This window comes from Rhinopithecus roxellana, chromosome 7 (genome assembly GCF_007565055.1).
Source record: "Rhinopithecus roxellana isolate Shanxi Qingling chromosome 7, ASM756505v1, whole genome shotgun sequence".
Lineage (NCBI taxonomy): Eukaryota > Metazoa > Chordata > Mammalia > Primates > Cercopithecidae > Rhinopithecus > Rhinopithecus roxellana.
Window position 1 is genome coordinate 53,353,970 of NC_044555.1, and position 21,739 is coordinate 53,375,708.

The 21,739-nt window shown below is 38.1% G+C and overlaps 1 protein-coding gene across 1 annotated transcript in view; it reads right to left on the reverse strand.

Annotated features, from left to right (window-relative positions):
- Positions 1-21,739, reverse strand: part of TEX11 (testis expressed 11) — a 323,051-nt gene that overhangs the window by 9,238 nt on the left and 292,074 nt on the right. Inside the window, exons 24-26 of the mRNA XM_030933980.1 lie at positions 13,990-14,139; positions 12,664-12,772; positions 11,472-11,592 (exon numbers count right to left, since the gene is read on the reverse strand). Coding sequence (XP_030789840.1) covers positions 11,472-11,592; positions 12,664-12,772; positions 13,990-14,139 — 380 coding nt within the window. The remainder of the gene's footprint in view (positions 1-11,471; positions 11,593-12,663; positions 12,773-13,989; positions 14,140-21,739) is intronic.

Sequence of the window (21,739 nt, forward strand, 5' to 3'; positions counted from 1 at the left end):
GCCTGGGAAAAACTCTGTCTTGTTTTGGGGGTTGAATGAGGTTATGGATAGATAGCCTTAAGGGTCTAGGTAAGGATTTGGGAAATACAGAGTTGTTAAAATATTTGAGGGAAAGGGAGTGACAGAGCAAAGGTTGCATTTTAGGGAGATATATTTGATAGGGATGCACAAGAGAAAATGGAGAAGAGAAGGAAGAGCCAGAGACCAATTAGGAAACTACAAAGCTGTAGGAGAGACACAATGTCAAAGCCTGACTCAAAGATGCCTTTGTATGAACCTCAATTCCAGTCTCAGGGAGACGTGAGGCTTGGAAGGAGGAAGATTTAGATGAAAGAAGGGTGGGTGCAGGGGCTCACACCTGTAATCCCAGCACTTTGAGAGGACATGGCAGGAGGATTGCTTGAGCCCAGGAATTTGAGACCAGCCTGGGCAACACAGCAAGACTTCCTCTCAATTAAAAAAATTTTATCAAAAAATAGATGAAAGAAAACCCAAGGACCATTGTCCTACAAAGAAAGAACACGGGGTGCAATTTTTAGCTTTGCCATTATATAGTGGTATGACCTTGTGTCAGATATTTAACCTTTCAATGCCTCAATTTGCAAAATAATGAGCTTAAATTAGGTAACTGCAAAGATTGTTAGTTTCCAGTTCTAAATTTTCTCAGTCATTGAATGAAGCTTTACCTTATACTTCCTTTAGATTCCAATTGCCTAATCTATGAACTTACATAAGATTGGCAGAAGTAGGAACTGAGATGAAATTGAACTAGTAGAAGGCCAAACAAGAGACAGAAGATACTGATAACCGACCTTCTCAAACTTTAATGTGCATACAAGTCCCTTGGAAATATTGTTTGTTTGTTTGTTTGTTTGTTTGTTTGTTTTGAGATGGAGTCTTACTCTGTTGCCCAAGCTGGAGTGCAGTGGTGTGATTTTGGCTCACTGCAACCTCCACCTCCTGGGTTCAAGCGATTCTTCTGCCTCAGCCTCCCAAGTAGCTGGGATTACAGGCGCCTACCATCACGCCTGGCTGATTTTTGTAATTTTAGTAGAGACGGAGTTTCACCATGATGGCCAGGCTGGTTTCAAACTCTGACCTCAAGTAATCCATCCGCCTCGGCCTCCCAAAGTGCTAGGATTACAGGCGTGAGCCACCGTGCCCGGCCGAAAATATAGTTAAAATGCAGGCTGATTCAGTAGGTCTGGGGCCTAAGATTCCATACTTCTAACAAACTCCTAGGGGATGCTGATCACGCTTTGAGAAGCAAACTCTTAGAGAATGTAGCTCAGTAGTTTAAATCACCTTAGCTTCCTTTGTAAAAGGAAAGAGTCTGTGTTCTTCTGGGCTTCTTGGTTACAAAACGCCTTTGTGACTCTGTGACTCTGACATCAAATGTGAGGATTAGGTTTGTCCCTTCTCTTTAAGTGTAGGTTTCCCTCCACCATTATTTAAGCTTTTGTATATTCTTAAAAATGAACCAAGAAATTTCCACTTCCATGAGATGGAATAGATGTACTTATCCCTATTCTTCCTGCTAAATAGAACTCCTGAACATTATACATAAAACAAACATAAGAAACCTCTGAAAGGTGTAGAGAAAGGGAAGACCTTGGAGCCAAGGATTGGCATAGTGGTAAGTTCTCTGGGTTTTCTTTTTGCTTCATATACCCCAAACTTGGTGCTAGAGATGCCAACAGACATAGACCAAAAAAGAAAAAGAAAAAAGTAAAAAAGCCCCAAGAAAAGTCTGCTGTCTGCAGCCAAGGGACTGGTAGTAAAAACGAGTCCTCTACCTTGAGTATCAATGACGGAGGCCAAGTTAGAAACTTAGGCTCGTTTCTACCTCTACCTGGAAGTAACAAGGCTGGGCCCACTCCCTTGCTAAAGCAGGTCAGAGAAACCACGTTAAAACAGAAGGTCTAAATGAGATCCAGAGTCTCAGAACAAAATATGAAATTGTCCAGGTTTAACAAATTTACTCATTATACTAATAACCAGGAAGATCTCAAATAATGAAAAAATACAATGAATTGATGCCAACACTGAGATGACAGAAATGTTATAATACCCAACAAAGATCTTTTTTCTATGACTTAAAATTGGGGTAAAATACATATAGCACAAAATTTAACCACCTTAACCATTTTAAGTGAACAGTTCAGTGGCATTAAGTACATTCACATTGTTGTGCCACCTTCACTACCATCCATCTCCAGAACCAGTTTCATCTTGCAAAGCTAAAGATCTGTGCCTATTATATAATAACCCCAGTCTTTGGCGACCACCACCTTACTTTCTTTTTTTTTTCTTCCAATTGTTTATTAAATAATTTTTTTATTATGGAGATAATTAAATGACATGTTTGTTGTCTGAAAGAGATAGACACTTTTGCTTGTTTATGGAGATATAAAATGTAAATGCCTTACTATTTTATTCCCTTCCATAAACACTGAGTTTGAGTAATTTTGCTGGATTCTTCAAACACTGAGTATTCAGTATTCAGTATTCATGTAAAACTGAGTGAACAACCCTGACTGGCAAATAGAAGCCCAAGCCCAGTGACTCCAAGCTAAGGCCAATCTTGAGCCTGCAAGAAGAGGCCAATGAACACCCAGTCAGCTCTTCCTGGGGAGCCTCCCCTGCAGGTGTCCATCTCTATGAATTTGACCACTCTGGGTACTTCATATAAATAGAAGGATACGATATTTGTCCTTTTGTGACAAACAACGACTTGATGAATCTCTAGAGAATTATGCTAAGTGAAAAGAACCAATTTTGGCCAGGTGTGGTGGCTCACACCTATAATCCCAGTACTTTGGGAGGCCAAGGAGGGAGGATCGCTTAGTCTAGGAGTCTGAGATCATCTTGGGCAACATAGTGAGACCCCCATCTCTACAAAAAAAAAATTAAAAAATTAGCTGGGCGTGGTGGTGCATGCCTGTGGTCCCAGCTACTCGGGGAGTTAAGGTGGGAGGATCGCTTAAGCCTGGGGGGCTGAGGCTAAGCTATGATGAGCTTCACGTGCAGAGTGACAGAGCAAGACCCTGTCTCAAAAAAAGCCAATCTCAAAAAGTTATGTACTATATGATTCCAAATCTCAAAAGCTATATACTGTTTGATCACATTTATATGACATGCTTGAAATGACAAAACTATAGAAATTGGTAATCGATTTGTGGTTGCCAGGGTTTAAGGAGGAGCTGCGAGTGGGAGAGAAGAGTGTGAGGGCTATACAAAGGAAACATGAGGAATACTTGTGGTGACAGAAATGCAATGCTCTATGTCTTGATTGTGATAATGCCAATATCTTGATTGTGATATTGTACTCTAGTTTTGTTATTGTTGGGGGAACTGGGTAAAGAGCACATGAGCACTTTGGAAGGCCAAGGTGAGCAGATCACTTGAGACCAGAAGTTTGAGACCAGCCTGGCCAACACGTCTCTACTAAAAATACAAAAAAATTAGCCGGGCGTGGTGGTGGGCACCTGTAGTCCCAGCTACTCAGGAGGCTGAGGCAGGAAAATGGTGTGAACCTGGGAGGTGGAGCTTGCAGTGAGCCGAGTTCACGCCACTGCACTCCAGCCTGGGTGACACAGCGAGACTTCGTCTCAAAAAAAAAAAAAAAAAAAAAAAAAAAAAAATTAAAAAAAAAATTAATCACTGCATTTAAAAGCTAACTATCCAGTCATGTTTCAGGGGATGAGCAATAAATGGATGGGAAACTCATGAGAAAAGTAGAAAAACATTAAGCTCTGTAACAGGTAAACCAAGAGCCAGAGAATTGGAACTGCAATACATTGGACAGAATGAAAGTGGCAAAAACAAAATGCACAGAGAAATTTTGGCCTTATAGAGAGACTATGGAAATTGATCAACTTGGAGTTATAGTACAATCTAATTTCAGTTTGTATTGGTCACTATGGCAAACACACCTGAAAGGTCCAGATGAGGCTCATGGCTTAGAAATAGAATTTCCTGTTCATCCGAGAAGACAGTAAAATAAATAATCCAAATGTCCAATGTTGAAGTTTTTATTTTTAAACTTAAATTCACACAGGCCATAATTACAAATCTCCAGCAGAATTCTAGGCTTTGGTAAGTCAATGCTAGTTTGTATCAGATTGTCACCCTCCTATAATGTTCCACCATCTGTTGTGATTTGCAGATAGTCATGTCTCGCTTCACAATGGGGACACAAGCTGAGAAATGTATCATTAGGTGATTTCGTCATTGTGTGAATATCATAGAAGTGTCCTTACACAAACTTACACGGTATAGCCTCCTACACACCTAGGCGATATGGTAAAGCCCATTGCTCCTAGTCTACAAACCCATACAGCATGTGACTGTACTGAATACTGTAGGCAACTGTAACCCAATGGTAAGTATTTGTGTATCTAAACATAGAAATGGTAGAGGAAAAATGTGGTATGAAAGATAAAAAAAATGGTACGCCTTTATAGGGCACTTACCATGAATAGAGCTTGCAGGACTAGAAGTTGCTCTGGGTGAGTCAGTGAGTGAGTGGTGAGTGAACATGAAGGTATAGGAATTACTGTAGACTTTATAAACACTGTATACCTAAGCTGCACTCAGTTTATTAAAGGGTATTTTTCTTTCTTAATAATAAATTAACCTTTGGCCAGGTGTGGTGGCTCACACCTGTATTCTCAGCACTTTGGGAGACCAAGGCGGGCAGATTACTTAAGCAGATTACTTGAACTTGAGTTCAAGACCAGCCTGGGCAACATGGTGAAACCCTGTCTCTATTAAAAATACAAACAAATTAGTCAGGTGTGGTGGTGCGCACATGTGGTCCCAGCTACTCGGGAGGCTGAGGTGGGAGGATTGATTGTACCTGGGAGGTCAAAGCTGCAGTGAGCTGAGATCGTGCCACTGCACTCCAGCCTGGGTGACAGAGAGAGACTTTGTCTCAAAAAGTATATAAATATAAATTGAACTTGTCTTACTGCAACTTTTTTCCTTTATAAACTATAATACCAGCACGTTGGGAGGCCAAGGCGGGTGGATCACTTGAGGTCAGGGGTTTGATACCAGTCTGACCAACATGGTGAAACCCTGTCTCTACTAAAAATACAAAATTAGCCAGACATGGTGGCACATGCCTGTAATCCCAGCTACTTGGGAGGCTGAGGCAGGAGAATCACTTGAACCTGGGAGGCAGAGGTTGTAGTGAGCCGAGATCTCACCCTCGCACTCCAGCCTGGGTGACAGTGAGACTCCATCTCAAAAACAAAAAAACAAAAAACAAAAAACCTTTTTAATTAAAAAAAAATTTGTTTTTGGCCAGGCACGGTGGCTCACGCCTGCAATCCCAGCATTTTGGGAGGCTGAAGTGAGCTGATCACTTGAGGTCAGGAGTTTGAGGCCAGCCTGGCTAAAGTGGTGAAACCTTGTCTCCACTAAAAATACAAAAATTATCTGGGTGTGGTGGCACGCACCTATAGTCCCAGCTATTTGGAGGCTGAAGCAGGAGAACTGCTTGAACCCAGGAGGCAGATGTTGCAATGAGCTGAGATTGTACCACAGCACTCCAGTCTGGGTGACAGAGCGAGAGTCTGTCTCAAAAAAACCAAACCAAAACAAAAAAACCCCAACTTTTTGACTCTTTTGTAATAACATTTAGCTTAAAACACAAACACATTATACAGTTGTACAAAAATATTTTCTTTATATCCTTATTGTATAAGCGTTTTCCTATTTTTAATTTTTTTAAAAACTTTAAAAACTTTTTGTTAAAAACTAAGACACAAACACATACATTAGCCTAGGCCTACCCAGGGCCAGAATCATCAATATCACTGTCTCCCACCTCCATATTTTGTCCTGCTGGAAAGGCTTCTTGGGCAAAACATACATGGAGCTGTCATTTCCTAGGATGATAATGCCATTTTCTGGAATACCTCCTGAAGGACCTGCCTGAAGCTGCCTTACACTTTTAACTTTCTTTTATAAGTAAAAGGAATATACTCTAAAATAATGATAAAAGTATAGTAAATACATGAAACAATAACATAGTAATTTGTTATATCATTAACAAGAATTATGGACTGTATCTAATTGTATGTGCTGTACTTTTATATGACTGGCAGTTCAGTAGGTTTTGTTAACACTGGTATCACCACAAACATGTGAGTAATGTGTTGCCTTATGATGGCTACGATGTCACTAGGTGACAGGAATTTTTCAGCTCCATTATAATCTTACAGGACCACCATTATATATTATGAAATGTCATGATGTGGCACATGACTATATTTATATATTAAGAAGTAGTTGAGTCAAGAGCAGTCAGGATCCTCAGATATTAACATGGACTCAAATAATGACTTTCTGTGGAACTTTAAGCAAGGCATGTAGTGTTCTTAATGTTTTATAGCTCTCTTATAATAACAATACTGCCTTACATGTGTACAAGCTGTTAAAGTTTACAAAACATACATTATTTTCATTTATCCTTACAACTCCAGTGTGGGAGAGTCAGATCAGGTATTATTCTCACTTTACAAATGTGAAAACTGAAGTCAAACAGCAGAGGAGTGATACTAACATGCAACAGGAAACAAACAAAACATCATTTAGACCCTTACCTCACACTATAACACACTTTAAAATGAATTATAGAGTTACATGTCAGAGATAAAAGTATACAACTTCTACAAAAACACATAGGAAAAAAATCTTTGTAAACGTGGGTTGGGCAAAGATTTCTCAACATGACCAAAAACACTACCCACAAAAGAAAAAAATTGATAAATTGGACTTCATCAAAATTAAAAACTTTGGCTCTTCAAATGATACCCTTAAGAAAATGAAAAGACAAGCCAGAGACTACGAGAAAATACTTACAAATCATATATCTCGTAAAGGACTTGTATCCAGAATATATAAAGAACTCTTATAACTCAATAAAAACTCCATTTTAAAAATGGGAAAAATAATTGAATAGACATTTATCCAAACACAATACACAGTCAATAAGTACATGAAAAAATGATCACCACCATTAGTCATCAAGGAAATATAAATCAAAACCACAATGAGCTACTACTCCCCACCCACCGGGATGGCTATAACAAAAAAAGAAAAGATGAACAATAATAAGTGTTGAGAAGGTAGAGAAATTGGAATCTTCATACACCGCTAGTGAAAATGTAAAATGGTATGGCCACTTTGGCAAACAGACCGCAGCTCCTCCAAAAGTTAAACCTAGAGTTACCTGATGACCCAACAATTCCATTCCTAGGTATATATTCAAGAGAATTAAACACATATGTTCACAAAAACAGTTGCACATGAATGTTTATAGTAGCATTATTCGTAATAGCCAAAAAGTGGAAACAACTCAAATATCTATGAACTGATGAATGGATAAACAAAGTGTGTTATATCCATTCACTAGAATGTTATTCAGCAAACGGAAAAGGAATGGAATACTGATAATACCACAACATGGATCAACCTCAAAAACATTATGCTCAATGAAATACGCCAGACACAAGAGGCCATGTATTATATAATTTCATTTATATGTAGTGTCCAGAAAGAGAAAATCTACAGAGACAGAAAGCGGATCTGTGGTTGCCTGGAGCTGAAGGTGGGAGCAAGAATTATCTATAAATGGGCAAGGGGGAAATTTCTAGGGTAATGGAAATGTTCTAAAACTGGACTGTGGGAGGAAGGATGGAGCAAGATGGCTGAATAGAAGCCTCCACCAATCATCCTCTCTGCAGGAACACCAAATTTAATAACTATCTGCACAAAAATTAAGAATAAAAAATCAGGTGAGTGATCACAGCACCTGGTTTTAACTTCATATCACTGAAAGAGCCACTAAAGAGTGTAGGAAAGACAATCTTGAACTGCCAATGCCACCCCCTCCTATGCCCCAACAGTGGCTGCATGGCATGGTGAATCTGTGTGCTTGGGGAAGGGAGAGCACAGTGATTGTGGGATCTTGCTTGGAACTCTGTGCTGCCCTGTCACAGCGGAAAGTAACACTGGGCAGAACTCAACTGATTCCCATGGAGGGAGTATTTAGACCAGCCCTAGCTAGAGAGCAATTGTCCATCCCAGTGGTTGGAACTTGAGTTCCAACAAGCCTTGCCACTGAGAGCTAAAGTGCCCTGGGGTTCTAAATAAATTTGAGAGGCAGTCTAGGCCACAAGGACTGCAACTCCTGGGCAAATCCTAGTGTTGTGCTGGGCTTGGAGCCAGTGCATCTGGGGGATATGCGAGCTGGTGAAACACTAGCCAGGGCAGCCAAGGGAGTGATTGCACCACCCCTCCCTCAACCCCAGGCAGTGCAGTTTGCAGCTCCAAAAGAGACCCCTTCCTTCTACTAGAGGAGAGGAGAGGGAAGCTTAAGAGGGATTTTGTCTTGCATCTTGGATACCAGCTCAGCCACAGTAGGATAGGGCATTTGGCATAGTCATGAGGGCCCCATTCTAGGCCCTAGATCCCAGATAACATTTTGAGACACACCTTGGGCTAAAGCATACCCACTGCCTTGAAGTGAAGGACCCAGTCTCAGCAGGATTCATCACCTGCTGACTAAATAGCACTTTGGTCCTCAATGATCAGCAGCAGTAGCCAGGTAGTACATACTGTGGGCCTTAGGTGAGACTCTCAGACATGCTGGCTTCAGTTGTGACCCAGTACATTCCCAGCTGTGGTGGCTATGAGGAGAGACTCCTTCTGCTTGAGGAAAGCTGAGGGAAGAGTAAAGAGGATTTTGTATTGCAGCCTAGATATCAACTCAGCCACAGTGGGTTAGAGCACCAAGTGGGCTCCTAGGATCCCCGGTTCCAGGCCTTGGCTCTTGGATGGGATTTCTGTACCTGTCCTGGGCCAGAGAGGAGCCCACTTCTCTGAAGTATGAGTCCCAGGCCTGGCAGCATTCACCACAAGCTGACTGCAGAGCTCTTGGGCCTCAAGTGAACACTGGCAGTAGCCCGGCAGAACTCCCCACACCACCTGATGGTGGTGGCCATGGGGAGAGCACTCTTCTGCGTGTGGAAAGAGGGAAGGACTTTGTCTTGTGGTTTGGATACCAGCTAAGCTGCAGTAGAACAGAGCACTAGGTAGACTTCTAGGGTTTCTGACTCCAGGCCCTGGCTCCTGCATGCCATCTCTGGGGCCAGGGGGAAGTTGCTGCCCTGAAGGGAAGGACACAGCCTGACTGGCTTCACCACCTGCTGACTGTAGAGCCCTAAGGCCTTGAGCAAACATAGGTGGTAGCCAGGTAGTGGTTACAGTGGGCCTTGGGTGAGACCCAGTGCTGTGCTGGCTTCAGGTCTGACCAGCACAGTCCCAGTGGTAGTGGCCACAAGGGTGCTTGTATCACCCCTCCTCCAGCCCCAGGCAGCTCAACAGAGTGGAACAGAATAGCAAACCCAGAAATAAATCCATACATCTACAGGGAACTCATTTTTGACAAAGGTGCCAATAACATACTTTGGGAAAAGGAGAGTCTCTTCAATAAATGGTGCTGGGAAAACTGGATATCCAATATGCAGAAGAAGGAAACTTGAGATCCCTATGTCTTGCCTTATACAAAGATCAAATCAAAATGGATTAAAGACTCAAATCTAACATCTCAAACTATGAAACTAATACAAGAAAATATTGGGAAATCTCTCCAGGATATTGCAGTAGGCAAAGATTCCTTGAGCAATATCCTACAAGTATGGGCAACCAAATAAAAAATGGACAAATGGGATCACATCAAGTTTAAAAGCTTCTACACAGCAAAGGAAACAATCAACAAAGTGAAGAGACAACCTACAGAATAAGAGAAAATATTTACATACTACTTCTCTGATAAGGGATTAATCACCAGAATATATATAGAGCTCAAACAATTCTATAAGAAAAATAATCTAAAAATCGAGTTTTAATATAAGGAAAAGATCTGAATAGACATTTCTCAAAAGAAGACATACAAATGGCAAACAGGTATATGAAAAGGTACTATCACTGATTATCAGAGAACTGCAAATCAAAACTACAATGAGATATTGTCTCACCCCAGTTAAAATGGCTTATATCCAAAAGACAGGCAATAGCAAATGCTGGTGAGGATGTGGAGAAAAGGGAACCTTCACACACTGTTGGTGGGAACGTAAATTAGTACAACTACTATGGAGAACAGTTTGGAGGTTCCTCAAAATACTAAAAATTGAGTTACCATATGATCCAGCAATCCCACTACTGGATATACACCCAAAAGAAAGGAAATCAGTATATCAAAGAGGTATCTGCACTCCTATGTTTGTTGCAGCACTGTTTACAATAGCTAAGATTTGGAAGCAACCTAAGTGTCCGTCAACAGGTGAATGGATAAAGACAATGTGGTACCTATACACAACGGAGAACTATGCAGCCATAAAAAAGAATGAGATCCAGTCACTTGCAGCAACATGGATGGAACTGGAGATCAGTATATTGCGTGAAATAAGCCCAGCACAAAAAAAAAAAAAAAAAAAAAAAAAAAATAAACAAACTTCACATGTTCTCACTTATTTGTGAAAGCTGAAAATTAAAATAATTGAACTGTTGGGGAGAGAAATAGAGAGATGGTTACCAGAGGAGGGGTGGGGGAAATGTGGGAATGGTTAATAGATACAAAAAATAGAATGAATAAGATCTGTACTTAATAGCACAACAGGGTGATTATAATCAGCAATCATTTAATTGTACATTTTTAAAAACTAAAAGTATAATTGAATTGCTTGTAACACAAAGAATAAATGCTTGAGATGATGGATACCCCATTTATCCTGATATGATTATTATGCATTATATGCCTGTACCAAAACATCTCATGTAGCCCATAAACATATACACTGCTATGTATCCACAAAAATTAAAAATAAAACATTTTTTAAATTAAAAAACGCTGGATTGTAGTGATAGTTGCACAACTCTATAAATTTGCTGAATTGTGCACACGCCATGGGTGAATTTTATGATATGTAAATTATACCTCAAGAAACCTAATTTTAAAACCACTGAATAAACCTGCACAGAAAAGAAAAAGAAATCAGCAGAGGAGGGACTAGAATACAGGTCTTCAATGTTCCTTCTACTCTATCACCTGCTTCTGGGAAAGGATGGGAATAGCAATAACTTTTTTCAAAAGGTTCATATCATCACAGAGGAAGTAATCATCCCACCATGATTTGAAAATATAAAATAATTCAAAATGCCTGGTGGTACTGCTATTTGGACCTAATCCATAACATACTTGTGTTAGAAAATGTCTACTTTCAACTATTTATATTTCAGAAAACCCAGGAAAATTCTGTAGTGTGTAACTACAAAATTGTAATATGAATTTATCATAAAACTCGTATCAGAAAGCATTATTGTATATAATTTATAGTACACAAGACAGTTCAGTTCTTTAAAATTAACTGAAAGTTTAATATCACTATTTGACTTACAGTGCGGCTAATGTGGCTCAGAGCATCTTCAAAATAGCCCCAAACTTCTTCCAGGGGACAGAGCTCTACATTCGACGACCCATCTGGCACTGAGAGGTTAATCAAGTTGTGCATACATTTGCTGAAAATCAAAAAGAGAAAACTCATCCCATAAGGAAAGAAATCATTGGCTTCATGGCTAAGATAAGTAAAATCTGGATCTCATCCCAGACTAACAGCTTCAAAACACTTCTGTTCTTCCCTCGGTTTTATCTGGCCTCCAACCTCAGAAGACAGATTTTTGAAGCTGTAAAACAGGTTGACCAATCCTTTCTTTTTTCATGCCTATGGTTGTCTTTCATTCTTTTTTTAGTTTCCCACACGAAGGAGTTGTGGCTGTCTATTATATTTTATGAGCTGGTTCAATTTACAGGCATTTTAAAGCATCTTGGTACTTCCTCAAATGGGCAAGGGAACTGGGGTTTAAAGTGGAATGATTCCACAAGAACTGTCTTTCGTGCCTTAACACAGGGAGACTGTAATGATGTTTTCCAGACAAAAAAGTCACACAACATTTATTTTTCCCCATGTCTGGACACAGAAAACAAAAAAGTCTCCAATAGATAATATTTTATACAGCACTTATCGGTGCTTAAAGTGCTCAGAAAAATAATGAGGCAAACATAGCAAAATGTTAACATTTGTTAAATTTGGGTGCTGTGTGCCTGTAATCCCAGCTATTCATGAAGCTGAGGTGGAGAATCGTTTGAGCCCAGGAGTTTGAATCCAGCCTGAGCAACAACACGAGACTCCATCTCTAAAAATAAAACAAATACATCTGGGTGGTGGATACGTTGGTGTTTGTTATATTAACCTCTGTACTTTTCTGTACATTTGGAATATTATTTAGTGACGAAACAAAGAAAGAAAGGTACTTAGCACTTTTATTATATACACAGATTCACACAAAGAAGCAACTTTCCCCCCTTTTTTTTCTCCTTTGGGAAAAGCAAGCTCCTTGACTTTACTAAATGATTATTGGTCTGTAATACAACTCTCAGTATGGAGCTGTCCACAGGAGTGCCCCCAGATCATCCCCAGATCATCTCTTAATTTGGGTCAATTAAGAATGATTGGTTACTTATGAGGCATTGACTATAGTTCTTTTGGCTATCAAAAAGGCTGGATTAAGTTTTGAATTGTATTTACTAACCTGTACTGTGATATATCAATTGATTCTTCCTTTTTGTAGAGCAATAAAGCCTTTTTCAAGGCCTTGAGAGCAATTAAAGGATAGTGTGCAGGCTTCTCCATTGCTATTACTAGAGGAAGAAAAGGAAAAAGGTTGTGACCATCATAATGTCACCCATCACAGTTTTCATCCCAGGCTATCACTTGCTTTCTCTAATGAAACTGGGCTGAAACAGATGAACAAAAATAAACAACAATGAATTTTATAAATGATAAATCTACAGTCGCTTTTGGAAATAGCTTCTATTTTCTGGGCAGAGTAGCATGGTGGGATTACCAGGTAACATCCTTTTTTCAGCAAACATCAACAGAAAACCTACTGTTTCTATGACCTTGCACTCAGTCATACAGGTGAAGCAATAACCTTATGAATGAGAGTCAAGGAAGGGCACACTAAGAAGGAAACAGAAAGCAGATCAGTAAAAGGGCACTAATCAAAACAGGTTTGTACTAAAATGTCCTATTTTTATCTGATACTAAAAATAGGAAACACTTGACAAGGGAGTATCAGAGGTAACTAACCCTAAGACTTCCACATGCATTTAACAGATTTTTAGAATTGGAGTTCCGTTATACAAGGAGCAGTGGTCACTGTCACATGTCTATAAAGTATATATCATCTGCTCCATGGCTCTAGGAATTCTGTCTTGGCAAGACCAAGGAAAGGCAAATGTGACTCTTGTGCACTTGGAGCTACCTAATATTTTTATTAACCACACACATGCTCCTGAAGAGGGTGAGAGACAAAAAGGGAAGAAAATTAGGCTCTTTCCTGCAGTGTACTTCCAAAAAGGCTCTAAGCCCCCCAACCCACTTAAAGTTCAGCCTGAAATTTGAGAGTGGCAGTTGTGTTTCTCTGTACATTTCAACAAACTGCTAAGATTGCATCACTTTTGATTGTTGAAGCATTCAGTTATTTCTAGCTAGCCCAGAAAAACTTTCTAAAGTTTGAGCTCCCCCTATTGTGTAGTTACGCAATTAAATTCCACACAGAAAAAATTGGAGCACCTATTAGGAGCAATGAACGTCGCTAGGGTTTGTAAGTACAAATTAAGTAATTATTGTTTATGACCCTAAAGAGATTATAATCTCATAGAGTGAAGAAGATAAATGCACAAATGATCATAATGCAAAATAGTCTAAGAATGGCGTTGGAGAAGGAGAAACAAAGTGCTATGAGGAAAAATTATTTCCTACCTGGAGGTAAGAAAGAAGAGTAAAGAGAAGAAAAAAAGTCATACGATCGAAATGGGCACCAGCCTTACAAAAGCATAAATATAGCTCTTACTTGCAATTGTTTCAAATGTTTTAGTTTCTAAATGAGGCAGCTCCCACACTGATTCCAGGAAGCTTTCCAGTAATGGATCATTCAATTTGGCTCTAACTTCAAACTCGTACAGCAGAAGCAATTTCTCACACGAATCATTTGAGAAGGTCCCTAAGAAAGAGGCAAAAATGCAACATTCTTTGTGATTACATTTTATTATTCTCTTTGGTTGTAATCTCACTAACTGGAGATGTTTTCCTTCTAAGAAAAATTAATTTTACTTACAATTTGAAGGTCATCTTCGCTGCTGTAGACAGATTCTAAATTTTATTTTTGTTTTTTTATTTGATTCTAACACATTTTAAATCTATAAGCTCACCACTACTTCCAACATTCTGTAGTGCATTCACTAGAACTACCTATATTTTCTCAAACAATTGCCACGATGCTTCTAATCAGCCTGAGAAAACCCACAGATATTATTGATTCTAATTCAAATCCAATGTTTACTTGCTTCTTGTGAACTTTCAACTGGGCTGGTGCTAACTCTAATGGCTGAGTTAACCAGAAGATACAGTGTTGTATAAACTAACAGTGATTTTATTTTAAGCAGAATAGAGGAGAGTTTCCAAACTGTTTCATTAGTCGACAGAATTTCTTGGGCATCAGCATAGAAAGAATTTCATGTCAGGTGTCATACACCAAACTATGTGAGACAGTTTTCATTCATCCTTCTTGGTAGATTGAACATTGAAAAATGTTTTGAGGTATGACATATAGACAACAAACTGAAAGAAGTACTTTAACTTTAAACAGCTTGACGAGTTTTTACATGTGTTTAAACCCGTGTAATAACTACCTAGATTGTGATAACAAATACTTCCAACAATACAGAAGGTTCCTTTGTGCTCCTTTCCGGTCAATACCATCCAACCAAGGTAGCAACTATCTTTACTTTTCTGCATCTATGTTTTGCATCTATTTTCATGAGGAACCTTGGTCTGCAGTATCTTACATTGTCTTTGTCTACTACTGGTATCAGTATAATAGTCTTATAAGATGAACTGGGAATTGTGCCCTCCTTTCTGGATGAGTTTATATAGAGTTGGTATTACATCTTCTTTAAATGTGTGGTAGAATTCTTCATGCAGTTTTCTTTGTTGAAAGATTTTAAACTATGAATTTAATTAATAGGCATAGGAGTATATATTTCTTCTTGAGGGAGCTATGGTAGTTTGTGACTTTCAAGAAATTTGTACATTTCACCTAAAATTCTAAATTCATGGACATAAAAGTGTTCATAATATTCTCGTATTACCTTTTAAAATGTCTGTAGGATCTCTAGTGAGGTCTCCGCATCTATTCCTGATATTGTTAATTTGTGCTTGATTTGCCTGGCTAGAGGTTTATCAATTGTATTGATTGTTTCAAAAGAAAAAAACTTTTGGTTTCATTGACTTTATCTACTGTTTTCTGTTTTAAATTTTATTGATTTGTGCCCTTATTTTTATTACTTTTTGCTTGATTGGGTTTAATTTGCTCATTTTTTTCTAGTTTCTTAAGGTGGAGACTTAGATTATTTGAGACTTTTCTTTTTTTTTTTTTTTTCTAATAGGAGCATTTAATGCTATACACGTTTGTCTAGATACTGCTTTAGTTGTATCCTAAACATTTTTATATGTTGTGTCTTCATCTTCATTCAATTAAAAAAAAATTCCTAATTTCCCTTGTCGCTTCCTCTTTGGCCCATTGGATTATTTTAAAGTATGTTGTTTAATTTCCAAATATTGGAAGGTTTTACAGATAACTTTCTATTATAGATGTATAATATAACTCTATTGTGGTCAGAGAAAATACTTGGATATTTCAATAATTTTATGATTTCAATACTTTTAAAGTTTTTGAAGTTTGTTTCGTGGTTCAGAATATGGCTTACGATGATGAATGTTGCTTGTGAATTTGAAAAAACTGTATTCTGCTGTTGTTGGGTAGAGTGTTCTAAACGTCAATTAGGTCAAGTTGGCTGATAGTGTTGCTCACGTCTTCTATATCTTTATTGAGTATTTGTTGACCTATTCTATTGATTACTAAGAAAGGAATACTGAAGTTTCCAAGTAGTTATAGATTTGTCTATTCCTCATTTTAGTTCTACCAGTTTTTGCTTTAAGTATTTTGAAGCTCTGAAAACAATTCCATTTACAATAGCATCAAAAAGAATAAAAACATCAATCTTATTCACAAGATGACATAATCTTGTGAATAAAATTCCTAGTGAATCCAGTAAAATGCCATTATAACTAATCAGCAAGTTCATCAAGATCAATATACAAAAATCAATTATTTATTTATTTATTAGAGACAAGGTCTCATTATGTTGCCCAGGCTGGTCTCAAACTCCTGAGCTCAAGTGATACTCTGGCCTTGGCCTCCCAAAGTGAGCCACCATGCCTGGCCAATTCTATATAGCACCAATGAGTAAGCTGAAAATAAAATTGAAACAAGTCCCTTTATAATAGCATCAAAAAGAAAAAAACACTTAGAAATAAAGAACAAGGGCCAGGCACAGTGGTTCACAACTGTAATTCCAGCACTTTGAAAGACCAAGGCAGGTGGATCACTTGAGGCCAAGAGTTTTAGACCAGACTGGCCAACATGGCAGAATCCCATCTCCACAAAAAAAAAAAAAAAAAAAAAAAAAAAAAAAAATTACCCAGGCGTGGTGGCACATGTGTGTAATTCCAGCTACTCAGGAGGCTGAGGCATGAGGATCACTTGAACCGGGAGGCAGAGGTTATAGTGAGCCGAGATTGCACCACTGCACTCCAGTCTGAGTAACAGAGTGAGACTCTGTCTCAAAAACAAAACAAAACAAAACAAAACAAACAAACAAAAAGGAAAGGAAAAGAATTAGTGTAAACATATAGTTTTTAGTGTAAACAGCTGGGATGCTGATAGGGATTGTGTTGAATCTATAGATAATTTTGGGGAGTGTTATCATCTTAACAATGATAAATCATCAAATCCATGAACATGGGATATGTTTCCATTTTGTTACATCTTGTTTATTTCAATGATGTTTTATAGTTTTTAGTGTATGAGTTTACCATCCAATGGGGGAAAGGATAGTCTTTTAAACAAATAGTTCTGGGACAACTGTATAGCCACATGATAAAGAATGAAGTTAGACCCTGACCTCATAGCATATACAAGAATTAACTTGAAATAGATCAAATATTTAAAGATAAGAGCTAAACTATAAAACTCACAGAAGAAAACAAAGGGATAAACCTTCATAACTTTGGATTTGGCAATGGATTCTTAGATATGACAATGAAAGAAAAATAGATAAACTGGACCTCCTCAAAGTTAACAAATTTTGTATTTCAAAGGACATGATCAAGAAAGAGAAAAGACAATTGACAGAGTGGGGCAAAATCAAGGCATATATCTATCTGATCAAGGACATGTATCTAGAATACATAAATAACTCTTGCTACTCAATAATAAAAGGGAGCCTAATGAAAAATTGGGAAAGGGTGTGAATAGATATTTCTCCAAAGAAGATATACAATGGCCAATAACCATCTGAAAAGATGCTCAACACCATTGGACATCAGGAAAATTAGTCATCAGGAAATCAAAACCATAATGAGATATCACTATACATTCACTAGGATGGCTGGAATAAAAAACGCAGGTAATACAAGTGTTGAGAAGGAAGTGGAGAAACTAGAAGCCTCATACATTGCTGGTGGAAATGTAAAATGATGCAGCTGCTTTGAAAAACACTCTGGCAGTTCCTCAAATGATTAAACACAGAGTTACCATATGACCTAGCAATTCCACTCCTAGGTATATACCAAAAAAAAAAAAAAAAAAGTGAAAATAGGTCCACACAAAAACTTGTGCATAAGTGTTTAACAGCAGCATTATTCATAATAGCTAAAAGATGGAAACAATCCAAATGTCCATCAACTGATGAATGGATGAATACAGCATGGTATGCCCAGGCAATGGAATATTATTTGACCATAAAAAGTAATGAAGTACTGACACATGCCACAACTGAATGAACTTTAAAAATATGCTAAGTGAAATAAGGTAGTCACAAAAGTCCATGTATTATATAATTTTATTTAAATGAAGTGCTCAGAATATGCAAATCTATAGAAACAGAAAGTAGATTAGTGGTTGCTCAGGGCTTGTGGGAGAAATGCAAGGGTAACTAAAGGGTACATTTCTTTCTTTTTGAGGTAATAAAATGTTCCAAAATTGATTGTCGATGGTAGTTGCACATATCTGTGAATATACTAAAGTGTATTGAATTGTACACTTTGATAGGTGAACTGCATGGCATGTGAGTCATATCTCAATAAAATTGTTTGAAAAATTGAATTTATATTGTGTATTCTTTTGGGACCAACTTTTTTTACTCATAATGTCTGTTATATTCATAAATATTTTTGTATGCTATCAGAAGCTCATTCCTTTTATTGCTTTGTAGTATTCCATTGTATGAACATACCACAATTTATTTAATCTATCATTCTGCTGATGAACAGTAATGTTGTTTCAAATTTTTAGTTCTTATGAATAGAGCTGTCTTGAACATTCCTGTACATACTCTGGTGAACAGATGCACTCATTTCACCTGAGTATATATATAAAAGGGAGATTTCATGGTCACTGCTGGGATAGAAACATGTTTGGTTTTAGCAGATACTGCCAAACAGTTTTCCAAAGTGGTTGTACCACTTACATTTCCACTCTGGAGTGCCAGAACTCCAGTTCCTTCCCATCCTCATTAACACTTGATTTTTTTTTAGTCATTTCAGTGAGGGTGCAGCGGCTTCTCAATGTGCATTTTCTTGATGAATAATGATGCTGAGCATCTTTTCCTTTGCTTATTGACCATTTATATATATTTTTTGGTGAAATTTCCATTCAATTTTTTTTTTTTGAGGTGGATTTTCACTCTTGTTGCCCAGGATGGAGTGCAATGGCATAATCTCAGCTGACCGTGACAGAGATGGGGTTTCTCTGTGTTGGTCAGGCTGGTCTCGAACTCCCAACCTCAGGTGATCTGCCCGCCTCAGCCTCCCAAAGTGCTGGGATTACAGGCACGAGCCACTGCACCCGGCCATTCAGTTCTTTTGTCCATTTTTTATTGGGTTATTTGTCTTTTCTTGTTGAGTTGTAAGAATTCTTTACATATTCTGGAAGTTGTCAAGCTTATGTATTGTCGTATCTTCTTCCTATCTGTGGCTTGTCTTTTTCTTTTCTCAACAGTGTCTTTTGACAGACCAAAGTTCTCACTTGTAATGAAGTCCACTTTATCAATATTTTCTTTTATAGTTGGTAATCTTTTGTCTCCACAAAGTCATGAAGATATTCTCCTAGGATTTTTTATTTATTTTATTTCATTATCTTTTGAGACAGGGTCTCACTTTGTCACCCAGGCTAAAGTGTAGTGGCGCAATCATAGCTCACTGTAACCTCAAATTCCTGGGCTCAAGTGATCGTCTTGCCTCAGCCTCCCAAGTAGCTGTGACCACAGGTGCATGCCACCACACTGGGCTTCTTTTTTTTTTGTAGAGATAGAGTCTCGCCATGTTGCCTAGGCAGTACTTGAACTCCTGGGCTCAACCAATCCTCCCACCTTGGCCTTTCAAAGTGCTAGGATTATAGTACTGTAAGCCACCACACACAGCCCCAGCTGGGATTTTGATTGGGATTGCTTTGAATCTATAGATCAATTTGGGAAAACTGATATACCTTAACAATACTGAGTTTTCTATACATGAACATGGCATATATCTGCATTTATTTAGACCTTTAAAAATTTATTTCAGCCATGTTTCAAGGTTTTGTGGCTTTCAGTGCAGAGGTCTTACACATCTTTCATTATAGTTTACTAGGCATTTGATGGATTTTGATGCTATCAAAAACTGTATTTTAAAGGTCATTTTCCAATAATTTCTTGCTAGTATACAGAAATGCAATTATTTATATATAAACCTGGATCCAACAACCATACCAATTTCCTTTTTTTTTTTTTTTTTTTGACAGAGTCTTGCTCTGTCGCCCAGGCTGGAGTGCAGTGGCATGATCTCAGCTCACTGCAACCTCCACCTCCTGGGTTCAAGCAATTCTTCTGCCTCAGCCTCCTGAGTAGCTGGGACTACAGGCATGCGCCCCCATGCCCAGCTAATTTTTGTATTTTTAGTAGAGACGGGGTTTCACCATATTGGCCAGGCTGGTCTCGAACTCCTGACCTCGTGATCCACCCGCCTTGGCCTCCCAAAGTGCTGGGATTACAGGTGTGAGTCACAGTGCTCGGCCCAAATTTATTTATTTTTAAAACTTTATTCCAAATCACAGATAAAGAAAACCATATTATATGCATGTCTGTTTGCATATACATAATACATACATATATACACACACACATACATACAGTTCCGTTATAATGTTTGTTTTGAAAATGTGAATTTGTTCCGACATGATTGATATATTAGGTAACGATTAATGTAAATTATGTAAATTAAGTACTTGCTTATGTGCAATTTAGTCTATGTGAAATAGTAAGTGAATGCAAAAAGCAGCATCTGGCTGAACCAAGCTGTATAGGAATATGAATAACACACACATGTGCACAACTCAAACTTCTATCCACTACCTCAGTTCACTGAATGTGTTATGGGCCACACTCATCACATCTGTTGCTATAACCTTCCATCAGATTTCAGACAACCGCCTCCCACCACTTCACAGTATCTCACAAGCTGCAATCCTTCTGATATTCACTTCCATAAGCAAATGCCAGGTCTTTTTTAAGGTAAAAAGCCATATTTATTGTAGTATTCATGTATTTTTAGTAATTTAACATATATAAAGCCATGCTGTCATTTTATTAGGTTCTTATGTTTTTTTAATATGTCACAGACCAAATTTTTTTAGTGTTATACCCCCACCCCATTTTTTCCCATAAGCCCTGTGGTCTTTGTTACACAATTTTGGATACTGTAATAATTTTTAGGCACACATATGCCATGTAACAGCAAAACTGACTAAACATGTAAAGTATTTTCATCATTGCTAACCCATAACCACATGAAAAAAGTTACCAACTAGAATGCGGTATTCTGCATAGTTCTTCTTGTCTTTAGCCTTGCATCTAATCAAAACAGAGTTTTTCAAAGTTACTTAAATCAGCTTCTTTCTTCCTCACCCCCTTCCATGTGGCTATGTAATTCATTCGTAATACAGTCAGATTCATTTGTCACAGTCTGAATTCTATCTGGGATTCCCTCCACATCCTGATTGATTTATTTTAAAATTGTATCCGGTAAAATCTACTCTTTGTGGCGTATAGTTCTATTGGTTGTGAAAAATGCATAGAATTGTGTGTCCACTATCACTGCTCCTTATAGAACAGTTCATTACCCTAAAGGTTCTCTCATGTTACACCTTTATAGGGAACTCCTACTCCTATGTCCAACCTCTCACAACCACTGATGTGTTTTCTGTTCCTATGGATTTACCTTTTCCAGGATATCATATAAATGGAATCATAGCCTTTCGGGTCTGTCTTTTTTCACTTGGCAAATGCATTTAACATTCATTTACTTCTGAGTAGGATTCCATTATAGAGATGTACAGTTTGCTTATCTATTTCAGGTTACACTTGTTGGAATTATGTTGTCAGCTCCTGGAAATGGTAGATTGACTGGGTCTCTGCAGTGCTTTCAAAGTCATGGTTTAGAAATTG